Source organism: Toxotes jaculatrix, chromosome 2 (assembly GCF_017976425.1).
Source record: "Toxotes jaculatrix isolate fToxJac2 chromosome 2, fToxJac2.pri, whole genome shotgun sequence".
Lineage (NCBI taxonomy): Eukaryota > Metazoa > Chordata > Actinopteri > Toxotidae > Toxotes > Toxotes jaculatrix.
In genome coordinates, this window is record NC_054395.1 from 11,055,863 (window position 1) to 11,069,711 (window position 13,849).

Consider the following 13,849-nt stretch of genomic DNA (forward strand, 5'->3'; position numbering starts at 1 on the left):
CAATGTCTTTGTGTTCAATGGGTGGAGACCGCGAGTAGTAGTACACGTTAAGATTAACTGTGGTGGTGTTTGGTGGGTTCTCGTTCAACCGAATTTAAATGAGGATCCATAACATGCTTACTCTGCTATTTTGTACAGGCCAACTTACTTGTACGTTTGTTAATTGTAAGGTAACCTTCAATTAAAAAACTTTTTAAACGGACTTCTGCTTCAAACGCACTGTGAATTATCATAACGTACAGGGCCGAGACACTCTATAGGCCTTTATACTATCTTTTCTATAAAATGAAGTACAAAGTCTCACAGACTCCTTTCAACAACTTAAAACCAACACCGAATTCAGGTGTGTTTGACCACCAACGGCTTTCTGTTGTCAGCAGCACGGTTACATCTACATCTCTACCGAGCATTTAGCGTTATCTGTGACCTGTCACCTGCGGGAGGTGAGCTGCAGTGAGCCGGCTGAGGGTGAGCTGGAAGCCGTGGGACTGGGTGAGGTGGCTTTCCACAGCCAGGCGGACTGTCTGGCTGGGTGGCGGAACCAACCGGCTTCTCTCAAACACTGCTCTCCAGCTGTCCGCCATGGTAGATACGTCTTCTGTTTTTACCATATTCTTTAGTTAATAGAGCATGACATTTCAAATTATAAAAAAAAAAAAAAACAATATTGTGTACAACCGAATTGTTAAACTCACTCCTTTCCCCTCGTTTAGATTTTAACCCCCGGCCGCCATATTGAAATCGGATTAAACTATTCAGCGCAGAGGGGTTACTCAGAGTAAATCAGTGGTTTCATCAGGGGTATTTACAGTTGAAAAATGAAACAAATAGAAGAGATTAAGCACAGAATGAATATGTTTATTCCACGAGTCATTTTTCCCCGAAATTGATTATGTAAACAGAACATCGCAAAGATCTTCTTTAACCCTCTACACCTTTAATTTGGTATTTCCCATCGTGCTGCATCAGTTGCTATGGTAATGTTCACGTTGCCATGCAGGTCTAACTAGAGTACATGGTCATCTATAAATAGGAAAAAATAAAATTAAATAAAGAGTAAGCGCATCTTATGTTCTACAGTCAGCTCACTGCCTTACTTTCATTATCGCGAATGCAAATTATGATAAACACATACATCTAATTATTTAACGATTTTTAAAGCCTACTGTTAATATTCATAATTATTTTATATTATTGTGGCAGCAGTAGTGGTCGTATTAAGTAGCATTATTACATTAATATTAAAACAGTCTGTGGTAACAAAATAAAGCTAATTTAAACGTAAAAAATTAAACTTTAAAGGTAGCCCATGACAGTAAAAAGGGTCTGTGGCCTGTTTTATGGTAGAATGTGAGATAATTTCCTTTGCCCGGCCGTTAAAGTTTAAAAGAATAATTTTCAGACCTTGACTATCCCACTTTACCTGATGGCCCACTTTATCTGACTTCACAGTGTCTTGTACAAAGGGTAATAAAATTGATTGCTGTTTGAAAGGCTCAGAGTTTGTAGACAAATTAGTCAGCCCACAGCTGGAAAGTCTCTGCAAAGATTTTTTTTTTGTGTGTGTTTTTTATTCATTTATTCATATGGCATTTGTATTAGCTCAGCACTTCAAAGCCTCTCAACCAGCAGCAAAGACGACAGACGTAGAGGACCACTAGGGGGCAGCGGCACACCTCCGCCGCCTGCAGTCAGCTTGTAGAAGAAGAGGAACCGGTAGGTACAAACCAGTCTATAGTACAAACTGAAACGATGTTTCAGCTCTTCAAGAAAAGTAAACCTGTCAAAATTAGGAGTTATGACGGAAACAAAAAGTATGGAGTCGCAGCGAAAGATTTGAAAGAGTTGCTTAAAAAAGGCTGCAAGTCATTACAGGTGAGGCCGTTTGTTGTGTTCTGGTTTGGCTTTGAATAACTTTACCGCCTGTTCCGCTGGCTCTTCATCGAGGATATGGTCAAAAGAAAAAAAAAAAGAAAAGTCAAAACTGTTGGTAAACAAAAGAAACACACAGCTGTTACATTCAGCAGCCACAGAAGTAACTAGCTGAAGGTGCCGTGAACATATCTTCAGTGTCAGAAGACGTAACTTCAGCTGTTAGACTAACTGCTGCTCGGTACAGGGCCGGTTTGGTCCGGGGTCATCTTCACCTTTGACAAGATAGGACCAGTCTCCAAACTCAGGGATAAATATGATCTTCACATTATGCTCAGACAGTTTAGATCCACTGCACATTTCTCTGCATATACGATAAGATTAAACTTTTTTTCCAGATCAATGTGACAGATCATTTGCATTCAGAGTAAAGGTCATTTTGTACCTTTCAGATTAAACGTTACATATGATGGACTGTTTGTAATAGTTAATCTTCATTCAAAGGACAAGGGCAGACAGGCAGACACTGCCTGCCGTCCAGCACATACTGAATAAACTCACTGTACCAGAAAGAAGGCAACAACTGTGTTATAGTGAGTCTGTTCTATATGTGGTGAAGGGCAGACACTGTCTTACTTGTCTACTTTATTTTGAATGAATACAAGACAAATATATCAGTTTAATCAGAGCAGAATGTGTCACAGGCAACGTTTAATCTAAATTAAAAAAAAAGAAGAACAAGACATACAGATTATCAGTGTATTCTATCATCACGTCTCCAGACTGTCTGCTCATCCTGTAAAAATCCTAAAAATAGTCATTCATGAGAATATAGCGAGCTGACAGTTGTCTCGGGCAGCCTTGTATCACAAATTTTGTCCATAGGTAGGTGTCATAGTTATTTACAATGATCCTGATGCAAGGCTGTGATGATGAAAGATATATTTTATTATTATTTCTTCCACGTTTCCAGTTGCCACTTCCTGGTGCACATGTTTGTTTGTATTCCGATGGGACTAAAGTGACGGAGGAATTCTTCGTGACTCTGCCTGACCACACTGAACTGGTTCTCCTCTCCAGAGAGCAGACATGGGGCGGGGGTAGGTGAAACAACACACATCAAAGACAAAACTTTAAACTTTTGTGTGTGTGTGTGTGTTCTCCTGAACAGACAAACCTTAAGTTTAGAGCTAGGATGATAGCTTTGCTACCTCAACCTTATAACCCCTTGCTCTTCTAATTTCAGTTGTGTGTGACATCGGCCAGTTGCTGAACACAGACCGACACGCCGATGGCCTCATTGAGGCAGCAAAGGGGCTCCTGTCTGACGAGCAGTCTCCAAAGAGACGTAAAATCCTCACTGACCTGCTGCTGAACCTGGAGGACAGATCTGAGCTGGAGAGCAGAGAGGAGGATGAAGAGTGGTTCAAAGGTACGGAGTCACTGCTGCTTGGTTGATGGGGTGGTCCGGCAACACATCGCTGCCGCAAAGACAAAATAATATTTGCCAGATTAAAAAAAAAAAAATTACTCTCAGTCTCTTGTTTGTTGAAACAGATGCTTTTCATGCTGTGAGGTGTAATGAACATGGCACCCTTTGGGGAACCATTAGCACAGCTTTTGGGGTTTAGCTCCTCAGATATTCGGTACTGAAGTCTGAGGCCTGGGAAGCTGTTAACAGCTGTAATCAGCTCCATATCTCATTTGCACATGCCAGGCTGAATAAAGGATTATGTTGTTTATGAAAAATAGACAAAATAACAACATCAAAAAAATGATATGAGATCATCTTAAGACTGAAAACGACAACCAAAAAAGAAAACCTGATATTCTACATGGTGGTACCTTTAAAATAAAAGCCTTTTCACACGATTTGATTATCAGCACTTGCCAATATTGAATAGATTTCTGGGGTTCAATTGCTGGTGACTTAAGAGATGTGAACTGTGACACAGAATTCATCTGTGGTTGAGCTCGTTGACCAGAGGCAGGGTCTCATTTCAGGCATCGATGCTCGATTCAAGACGAAGTCTGCCTACATGAAGTTCAACTGTGAAAGCAGGATACGAGGTTACATGAAGGAGGTAGGTCCACAAACTGACACTCACTCACTCACACTGACACTCCTCAATCCAGCATTTGATATAATGTGTAACAGCTTGTCTTTTTTTTTTTTTTTTTTTGTGGTTTTCAGGTTGATGATGCCTCTAAAACCATTCAGAAAGCTAAAGTCAGGGCAGAGTTCTTGAAAACATCAAAGAGCCTGGTGGAAATGCTGAAAACAGCCAGGTACAACGGCTGTTACTTTGACCGGACTGAAAAGGAGCCGGATCGTCTCTGTACTCAGGAAGGATGGTTTACCTGCCAGGTATTACTGGAATTAAAAAAAAAATACATATACCATGGTGCTGATATATTTACTGAATGAATATATCATAAACTGCTGTGTCAGCATTGGTCTGACAAAACAACCTGTGACCAAACCAACAAATGATTTTGAAAAACCTGGACCAGCTTATGAGCACATCTGCACTTCCTCAGGGATCATTCGACCAGGACGTGTGTCAATCCCTCCACTCCATCAACCCCTACGGCAGCCGAGAGAGCAGGATCGTCTTCAGCACCTGGAACCTGGACCACAGGTTGGACACTTTAGATAAGTCAAAAAAAATGGCTGCCGTATTTAAAAACATTGAGGATTTCAGGCTTTTTGACCCAAGTCCTATCTGTTAACATGCATCTCTCTTCATTTCATTTTAATTCCCAACAGTATAAAACCCTTCTGATTGGTTTATGAACAAACTTAACCTTTGTTCTTCATCTCGGGTCCAGGATAGAAAAGAAGAGGACGATCATCCCGGCTCTGCTGGAAGCTCTACAAAATCACAATACCAGCGACGTCAACCTGACCTACTTCTACGGCCTGCTGTTCACCAGGGAAAACCTGAAGCTGGTCCACATCGTGTGCCACAAGAAGGGAGCTCACAACCTGCTGTGTGACACCAAGAAGATTTTTCGACAGGCTGGTAAAACAGAGAAGGGAAGCCAGAAGGCCAAAGGGAGGAAGAGGCGCTTGGTGTGAATTTTTTTTTAACTCTTTCTTTTGTGAAAAATGAGTGTTTGGAATTAATTTATATGAGCTGTGACAGCATAATGTATTACACCGGTAAATTCAGTGCGTAATTATCTCAGTGATCCGCTGTAGTAAGGTCATACGGACAGCAAGGTGACTTTACCTTTTTTTTTTAAAACTCAAATTATTATTATTTTTTTTAAAACCTATTATGATATTCTGCTTTCTGAAGCAGAGCTTTGACACAGACTGGCTTTGGTTAGTTAAACAGGAGTAATTACACTTCAGCTGAAATTATGAAAAACATTTATTTGTTCTTTACGTTGGCACTGTGATGTAAAATGCATGAAGTGATTACGATGTCTGCTTACTGTACAAGGCATTCACTCAGTCGGATAGTTGCATAGAAGAATATGAAAAGCATTTTGTATAAATAAGGCAGTAAAAATATATAAAACATTTGCTTGGATGATCATAATCAGCTATATACAAAATTCTGATAGACAATTCAAATTCAATTACTCTGAAACTAATTTTGATGGTTAGAGAACGTTTTCAAAGTCGGGTTTGAGTTATCCTCAGTTTACTTACACACTGATGACTTGGATAAGAAACCTCAACGTTTTTAGTTCATGTCTTTTATAATAATGAATTTTTTTCATATGAAATTTTGTCATTTTTTTCAAATATGAACAGGAGCTGCATTAGGGAAAATTATTAGCTGCATTGATATGTGTATATATATATATATATATATATATAGACAAATGTATATTATGTTAAGAAGCTGCCAAAAACTGAGCACACAAAGATGAATTGAGGAAGAATATTAGACACTTAGTGAACAATGACTCTTATGCAGAAAACTACTGAAATAACATTCATGTCAAAGACTGAATTTATGATATCTCATTTTGAAACAGTCCGGTCTGTTACCAGAATGTGAAATATTGTCTTCTGCTGCCTTTGCCTTTATCAACATGTGACTTTTGTTTTTGACATTTTATATCTAAAATAAAGAGTTTTAAAGTTTGTTTGTTTTTTCGAATTTCTCGAGGGTTAAGCTCAAACTGAAAACTTGCACTCAAATTATGAACCGATTTGTCTACAAAGTAAAGTGCTGTCAACACATGCTCCAGTTTAGACTTGCAGCTGAACCAGGGATGGTGTGAGCATAAATTTAGCAATAAATAATTGTACTACTCTACTCATTCCCCACAGGTGCCTAAATGAACCCCATTAGTGTAGCTATGTTAAAAGAAAAACTTTCAAATAAAATATTCAGATATCAGCCTAAATGTTATTGGTAGCAAACAATTTGGCATTTTTGTGGATGTAGACGGTCTGTGTCAAGTCTGAGGTCATAAATTTAGGTCCAAAGTTTACCATCAAAAACTTGCTTTCTAACTGTTAAAAAAGTCAAAATTACCAGTGGTGAACTTGAACAAGTTCTACAATGCTCAACTTTTTTTTTTCTTTAGTTGTTACGAATCACCTCAGTGCATGATGAGGAACTGGAAGCAGGTTCAGGGAGGATACATCCACATAATGTAACGAGGACTGACTGAATGCTGTGGTTTCGTTTGGCTGCCTTTTCCTAAGTGCTGAGAGGTTTTATGTCCTTCCTCAGACATCACTTTGAGTCCACCACAGTCATCAAAGCAGTTACTCATCACTAAGTGCCTCCTCTGTCGTCCTGCTGCATACTGCTGAAGCCCGCCTCCTCTTCGTCGCTGTCCTCTCGTGCGTAGTAATGTCGCCTCCTGTTCTCCCTCTGGACGCGGGTAGACGTCGCTGACGATCTTTGAGGAAAGTCCTGTAACATTAAAAGTCCATTTTTTGGAGTTAATTCAGCATGTCATCATCTTCAACATTAAAATATATATCTGCAAACTGTTAAGCTGTCAGATTTCCTGCTGAGGGGACACATGGAGCTCACATGAAGTCCTTGTGATGAGCAAAATATTCATATTTTAATTTACAAGTGTAATGATAAACACAAAAAAACACTCAGGTGGCAGCAAGTGTTTCAAAAGTCAGTTACACTGATGCTGTTCCTGTTGTAAGACATTGTCCTTGACTTGGGGAGTCTCTTCAATGTTACTGCTACAGAATGAATCATTTGAAACTGACATTTTTCTGGCTCTTTTAACTGGACACAACTGGTTGGTATATTTGCTCTGTTAGAAGAAAAACAGAACATAACTGTGCAAACATGCAAAACGTGTGGTAACAAAATTAAGTGTCACTGATCCACTTCAGTCGCAGTTTGTCCCTGTTCCCGAGGTAAACTAAAATGCCTCACCTGTACGGCGTCTAAGTTTCCAAAGAACTGCTCTACAGGAAGGATCTGGTTGCTGTCGTCATCTGGGAAGATGTTTTTGCTGGTCTCTTCATAATCCATCTCCTCACGCTCCTGTTTGTCCTGCATGCCATTCACTCTGCAGCCGTCCAAATCCAGCCCCGTCCTCAGCTCGTTCTCTTTGCCCTCCTGTCCCTCGAGCTCCGGTGATGCCGAGCATCTCCTCCTACCTGCAGACTGGTGGCATTCACAGCTGATCTGTGAGCGTCTCTCCGCAGGACCGGCTGCTCTGCTGTAACCGTTGACTCCTGAGCTGCTCTCTGCCGCTGAGTGCGTCTTTAAACCTTTCATACATCTCTTCCTGGTAGCAGACGCCTGCAACACAAAGTTAAAGACCCGGGTTAGGACGATGCTGTATTTCCCAATAATCAATATCCTGTAATCTTTTATGTTTGTGCTTTGTGTGTCCACAAATGACATGGACATCATTTAACATAAGAGAGATTTTCAGTTAGTAACAGCAGCATATAACTGCTGTCTTTACTTTCTCTTTCTACAAACGGCGCTCTGTTGTTCACAGGCAGAACAAACCTTTTTGGAGCCTTTAACCTCAGAGCTGCTCTTCCTCTTTCTGGGCTTCAAGTTGTCAAGTTGACCAGGCATCTGCAAAGCAACGCAATGTGGTATGGTTACTCCTTTGTGGCAACATTCAATTACAGCAACGACTTAATGGTAACAGATGTTTCAATCAGTAGGGAGGCAGCTGTCACAGTACAGCTCTGAAGCTGCTGGTAGCAACTTGTTTTCACTGAGCTTCCCCGGCTAGTGATATCACCAACTTTCAGCACACACAGCCCAGTAAAGGAGCAGGTTCATTTCAATTTATTGCACTTTTTTTTAATGAGATCCAGCTTTAAAGGCATCAAGATGGTGAAGATATTTTACTGCAGCCAACAGATAAAGAAATGCCTGGCTACACATGGCATGTCTATGACGTTAAATGGCTGCCAGTGTCATGTGTTCAGTCAGCACTGTGCTCTAAGATAATGCTCCCAGGAAAAAACAAATCAGGAGATAAGAGAACATGTAAAACTTCTTCACTTTGAATACATCGGAGGGAAATAAGTGCCAAGTTAAAGTGAATCAGTGATTTATTGTTACATAAAAAGATGTCAGACAGGCAGCCAGTTGAATGATGTGCTGTTTTGCATGAGTGAGCAGATGGACGGTGGCATGTGATGTTTCACTGATAAAATTCCTACATCAAGGAGCTCAGCAAGCCAATCATTTTGCTTGGTTGTTAGGGTAACCCTTACTTTCAACTCGATGTGAGATGCTTTGTTAAAGATCAGGGTATGTGTTTAATATTCTGAGATCCTGTTTGTACCTCTGACACCAGCATTTACAGCCGTGAGGACATCTGGGTGGATCTGATTTAGTCCAACACTGATGATGAAAATATTCATTCAAATGCATTCAAGTCCTTGCATCTGGCAAGATTAGATTTGTGACTTATCATGGCCTTCACCACCTTACACCACGCTACACATCCTGAGAGACAAATGATGGAGTGAGAGGTTTGACTTTGACATTTAAGGCCATTTTGTATTCAGATTACACAATGTCAAAGAGGAAACAACACCGCACAATTTGCTGTTTAACTAACTAACTCCAGTGTATCAGTGCTTACACACATTACTCACATTATCTCCTGCCAGAACCATCTGAAAACGGCCATTTTCATTATTGTTATTAACTTCTTCCTTTCTTAACTTCAGTCTTTATTAACAGCTGTCAGGTTTAATCACTGAAAATGTAATTGAATATAGGCAGGTCCTCAGGGGCCTGACTGACAGAGAGAGAGAAAGGACGGAGAAACAGGAACATGATGGGGATGAAGAAGAATTGAATTGTTTGCATGTTTATTAGATTAAATTTACGTGTGTGTTTGCACAGTTTTGACAGACTGATTCGCACAATTGACATTTTTATTGTGTCAACCCTGACACTCGATGTATTTTTGAAACCTATCACGGCTCTGCACGGCCTCCGTGGGCCGTCTGAAAACCTCCGCAGACCAAACTCCTCCCAAAATGTTGCCAATTTAACGTCACGTTACCTATCAGCCACGGCTCAAAACCACCATTAAACTATGAACTTTATTCCACCGAGCTTACATATACAAGATTTTAGACGAGCCGAATTAAAGTTTATTAAAGCCGGTTCGCTTTTTAACTATGAAGATAACACCACATGTCCAGAAGTGTACTCGAGCTTTTAACAAATCCCGTACCTGGAGTCGGTAAACAGAACATGACGGTAAACGAGACGCAAAATGTCATAAACAAATGAAAGTCACATGGCGCAGAAATGACTCCAGCTCTGTCTGTGGTTACTGAGACACCAGCGTGGGAGGTTAAGCTACGGTCTCACAGGAGCTAGCAAAACTGTCCGAGAGTCAACCCCGACGTATCAAATAACTGGAAGCTAATAAGGCTAGCAGGGTAGCTAGGAGCTACCAGTAACTAATTTACTAGCTGCCTGTCACTTGGCTCAGCGAAACACTTACCTTGTGCATCATCTACCCGCGTAATTTTTCTGTTTTTCGGCGACTCCGATATCAAAGTTTCGACTCTGGCGTTCGTTATTAGCTTCAAAACAATCAGCAGCCTTCGGCTAGCTATAAATAGTTGTGGTAATTTAACGATATGTGGCGCCGCCGCCTCTGTTCAGCTCTGCTCTGCCTGGAGCTGCTTCGGTGTATTTCCTGCTGCCGAGGTTCACTCAGGGGTCAGGGTGTTCACGTCCTCTGTCCCACCCAGCGTTAAACACGGGGTTAATACTGTAACTGTACAGGTGTGGATTTATTATTATTATTATTATTTGGATCTCATTCACCACGGTACCCGAAAAAAAAATTGCCAGTGTGCTTGGAAATATTAATGGGCTTTAAATTGACTGGTGAATTAATCTCCACTCCACTGTTATCTTTATGGTTAAATAGCTTTAACAAAAAATACAACTTTTAGTTTTTAATTGGTCTCTGCTTTTAATCTGCCTATGCGTTTAATATACAAATCCGTATTCAAATCTAAAAGGCAAACAAAATGTAGTTCAAAGAAACGTCCACAAGAGAGCGCTAGACGCTTTTTTTAATGCCACCCAACCCTCTGTCTGGGCGCATGTGAACTTCACCGGTGACAGTCACATGATAAATACCGCAGATGCTAACTAATGTCTGTGCTCTAAGGGAACAATAGGACTATTCTTCTGCTTTGTTTTTTTAAGCCCATTGTTACTAGATCATTATTATTTGCTTTATAAACTCGTACACCGATTTGACAACTACTCCAGCTAAATGACTGGCTGTTCGACAACTGTTCATTGTCTATTCTAATGGCACCAGAAGAATATCCCTCTGTTTTTTTTTATGCCAGATCCATTGGGATATTATATTATCCGTTAGGAAACTTACTGCTCGGTATAACTACCATCTAAATTTATTATTTAAGTTCAAATAACTATTGATTCCAGCTGCTTCTTGTATGAATCCATTTCTGACACACCTGTGCTTCTGTTTTCGTCCTGTGTCTAAGTTTTGGTCTGCCCTCACATGATTTATGTATTTCCTTTAAAGATGCTTCTGTTGCTACCTGTGATTGTATGACGTGAGACAGCAAATATTTTAAAACCTGTTTCGGTGTGTCTGTCTGTCTGTCTGTCTGTCTGTCTGTGTCTGTGTGTTATATTTTTTAAGCTCCTTTTGCTCTGTTTGAATGTGTTTCGTTTGTCTAACTTCATTTAACTTTTCTAATAAAAGTTCCTTATTGAATTGCTTTCATTATTTCTGAACAATTTGTGTTAAATTATAGGCTATTTGATGTCTGATTATTGTGATTTTCAGTCATGTATTCTTATAATGTTCTGTACAAATTACTGTAGCTTGGCGGACGGCCTATACTGCGGAAGACACAGAGAGAGAGAGAGAGAGAGAGAGAGAGAGAGAAATGGGAAACCTGCTGCTCTAAGATCGGTGTGGATGACTTGGGGGAGGAGATATTTGGGAGAGGGTGAGAAAGACGTAGCCTACAGCAGATCTCCAGTCAGTCTGGGTTAGGAACTGGGGGACGTGCTGTCTTTACCGCATCGTATTCCGGAACCGATGTGTGACTTCACTCAACGCTGTCATGGGCCAAAGGGGCCCCGGGGCCACTTCAGTGTCCTCACGTAGCCGAGGACGCAACCTCTGGTGTCCAAATGAGGAGGGACAGCGGTGGTGGACGCACCTTGGGCGCACAGTTGTGAAAACACTATGAAGGCAAATGGTCCTGTATTTGAAGGTCTCTGGGCGCCGCACTGAGAGCCATGGATCACTTTTTTCGGAGGAAGCGGGTCGGTCTGCTGAAGCCCCTGCTGAGTCTGTCTCTAGTCTTTGCATCTTTTCTAATGATCCACAAACTGAAGCTGGCGGAGAAGGAAGGAGTGGGAGTTAAACACCCGAGGGATGCCGGCTGGTGCGGCTCCGAGTGTTTTTCTTTCAAGAAGGGAGTCGTGAAAACTAGTTTGGGGAGCTCAGACTCTCTGGTGCTTAAAAACGATTTGGATGCGCACCGGGTTTCCAACGGGACTCCGGCTTCCTGGGACGCGCAGGTTCTCAACTGCAGCGAGGACGCGTCGGTGAGGGCCCAGGACTGGTTCCGGCGCCTGGATCCGAGATTTCACCAGTTTGTGCTTCACAGACACTGCAGGTACTTCCCCATGCTCATCAACCACCCGGAGAAATGCGCAGGCGGAGAGGTGCACCTCCTCATGGTGGTCAAGTCCGTTATCGAACAGCACGACCGGCGCGAGGCAGTGCGTAAAACCTGGGGTAAGGAGCACACGTTGGATGGGAAGAAAATAAAAACTTTGTTTCTTTTGGGAAGCCCAACGACTGGCAAAGACACCAAAAACCTCCAGAAACTGATCGAGTACGAAGACATGATCTATGGGGACATCCTGCAGTGGGACTTCATGGACACTTTCTTCAACCTGACCCTGAAAGAGGTCAACTTTCTCAAATGGTTCGACATCTACTGCCCCGGGGTTCAGTTTATATTCAAGGGAGATGATGATGTTTTCGTGAACACGCAGAACCTGCTGGAGCTCATCAGCTTCAAAGTGGAGGAGCGCAAAGACGCTGATTTGTTTGTGGGGGACACCATCTCCAAGGCGATCCCGATCCGAAACCGACAGAGCAAATACTACATTCCCAAAGAGCTGTACGATAAGCCATATCCCCCTTATGTGGGCGGTGGGGGGTTTCTGATGTCCGCCCAGCTGGCCAGGAGGCTCTTTGTGGTCTCGGAGGACCTGGAGTTGTACCCTATTGACGATGTGTTTTTGGGGATGTGCCTGCAGAAGCTGCACTTGGCCCCAGAGCTGCACGCGGGCTTCAGGACCTTCGGCATCACCAGACGCAGGGTGAGCCCCATGAACAGCGAGCCCTGCTTTTACAAAGACCTCATAGTGGTGCACAAACTGAGCGCGCAGGAGCTGCTCAGGATGTGGAGCGTGGTGCACAACGAGGACCTGGTGTGCGCGCAAAGGACTTCCGTATGACTGTCAGTTTAACAAAACTTAGACAAAACTTCAGTGTACAGATTTATCAAACTGATAATATTTGCATCATGTACTGATCAGACATGAAGATCTTCACACGTTGTACTGAATCTGATGAGTCATGTAGCTGAGGAAGGGAGCTGTATCACCAGGCAAACAACTACATATCTAAATATACATGAATAAATAAATACAGTTTTCTGTATGTCGAATTAAAATGGTTGCAAACTCTTCTGCAGTAAACCGAGCGGGTTGGATTTCCTCTTCACTACTGTATGTGTTGCTCGTTTTTGTTGCTATTTTCCTTTTTTGTGAAACCACTACCACACAGCTCCACAGTGTGAAAGCACTGAAGGCGGGTTTCTTTAGGTTTCTGATTCATGGTGCCATTTCAGACTGGAGTCTCACGGTCCCAGTGTCTTAACCCCGAAATCCAGTGCTCATACAGAGACATGTTTTTTGTGCAGGCATTTAAAAAAAGAAAAAAAAAAAAAGAAAGAAAAAGACTTGACTTGTTAGAAACATTGACTTCAGGATGGACTAACGTACATCAAACACGTTCATTCATAGCTGAGTGATTATTTTGTAGGGTTTTGAAATTGTAAAAAGAAAAATCAAATGATATGAATTTGTTAAGTTAATATATTGTTTTATTTTTTCTTTTGTTTCTTATGTGTAAATTCACTTGTGTATGATTTTCAGAGACAGGCCAAAAACCAAAGAAACTAAAGGGCTGTAAAACTGTAGATTTATGTATGATAGTGTAAATAAAACTGGAACTTTTTGGTCAACTTTGTAAATACAAACTGAATGTTGAAGCATTTGATTCATATAGGTGTGTCATTAGCAGGGAACAGCTGGAGAAAAGCATGTCAGTGGGAAAGAATTGGAATAACAGCACTGCTTAAAGTTTTGCAGACAAGTAGACGACCCTATAACTTCATTACACTTGTCTTTGTATATTCTTTGTATATTACAGTGTGTTAGTTTCACCTGATTTC

At 41.5% G+C, this 13,849-nt stretch overlaps 4 protein-coding genes across 4 annotated transcripts in view; 2 read left to right on the forward strand and 2 right to left on the reverse strand.

The window, feature by feature from the left end:
• Positions 1 to 726, reverse strand: part of nphp4 (nephronophthisis 4) — a 162,026-nt gene extending 161,300 nt beyond the window's left edge. The window contains exons 1-2 of the mRNA XM_041066153.1: positions 696 to 726; positions 435 to 614 (exon numbers count right to left, since the gene is read on the reverse strand). Coding sequence (XP_040922087.1) covers positions 435 to 611 — 177 coding nt within the window. The 5' untranslated portion in view covers positions 612 to 614; positions 696 to 726. The remainder of the gene's footprint in view (positions 1 to 434; positions 615 to 695) is intronic.
• A 1,000-nt stretch (positions 727 to 1,726) lies between these two features.
• dffb (DNA fragmentation factor, beta polypeptide (caspase-activated DNase)) lies at positions 1,727 to 5,977 on the forward strand. The gene is made up of 7 exons (XM_041066268.1): positions 1,727 to 1,875; positions 2,846 to 2,972; positions 3,119 to 3,304; positions 3,877 to 3,956; positions 4,067 to 4,240; positions 4,414 to 4,514; positions 4,705 to 5,977. The coding sequence occupies exons 1-7, from the start codon at positions 1,753 to 1,755 to the stop codon at positions 4,952 to 4,954; spliced, it is 1,041 nt and encodes a 346-aa protein (XP_040922202.1). The 5' UTR covers positions 1,727 to 1,752; the 3' UTR covers positions 4,955 to 5,977.
• Positions 5,235 to 10,006, reverse strand: c2h1orf174 (chromosome 2 C1orf174 homolog). The gene is made up of 4 exons (XM_041066281.1): positions 9,817 to 10,006; positions 7,839 to 7,910; positions 7,251 to 7,622; positions 5,235 to 6,761 (listed from the first exon to the last, which is right to left on the reverse strand). Exons 1-4 carry the CDS (start codon positions 9,826 to 9,828, stop codon positions 6,621 to 6,623), a joined length of 597 nt encoding a protein of 198 aa, XP_040922215.1. The 5' UTR covers positions 9,829 to 10,006; the 3' UTR covers positions 5,235 to 6,620.
• Positions 10,007 to 11,304: 1,298 nt separating this feature from the next.
• On the forward strand, positions 11,305 to 13,669 carry b3gnt7l (UDP-GlcNAc:betaGal beta-1,3-N-acetylglucosaminyltransferase 7, like). The gene has a single exon (XM_041066256.1). It carries the CDS (start codon positions 11,613 to 11,615, stop codon positions 12,846 to 12,848), a length of 1,236 nt encoding a protein of 411 aa, XP_040922190.1. The 5' UTR covers positions 11,305 to 11,612; the 3' UTR covers positions 12,849 to 13,669.
• The last annotated feature ends 180 nt before the right edge of the window (positions 13,670 to 13,849 follow it).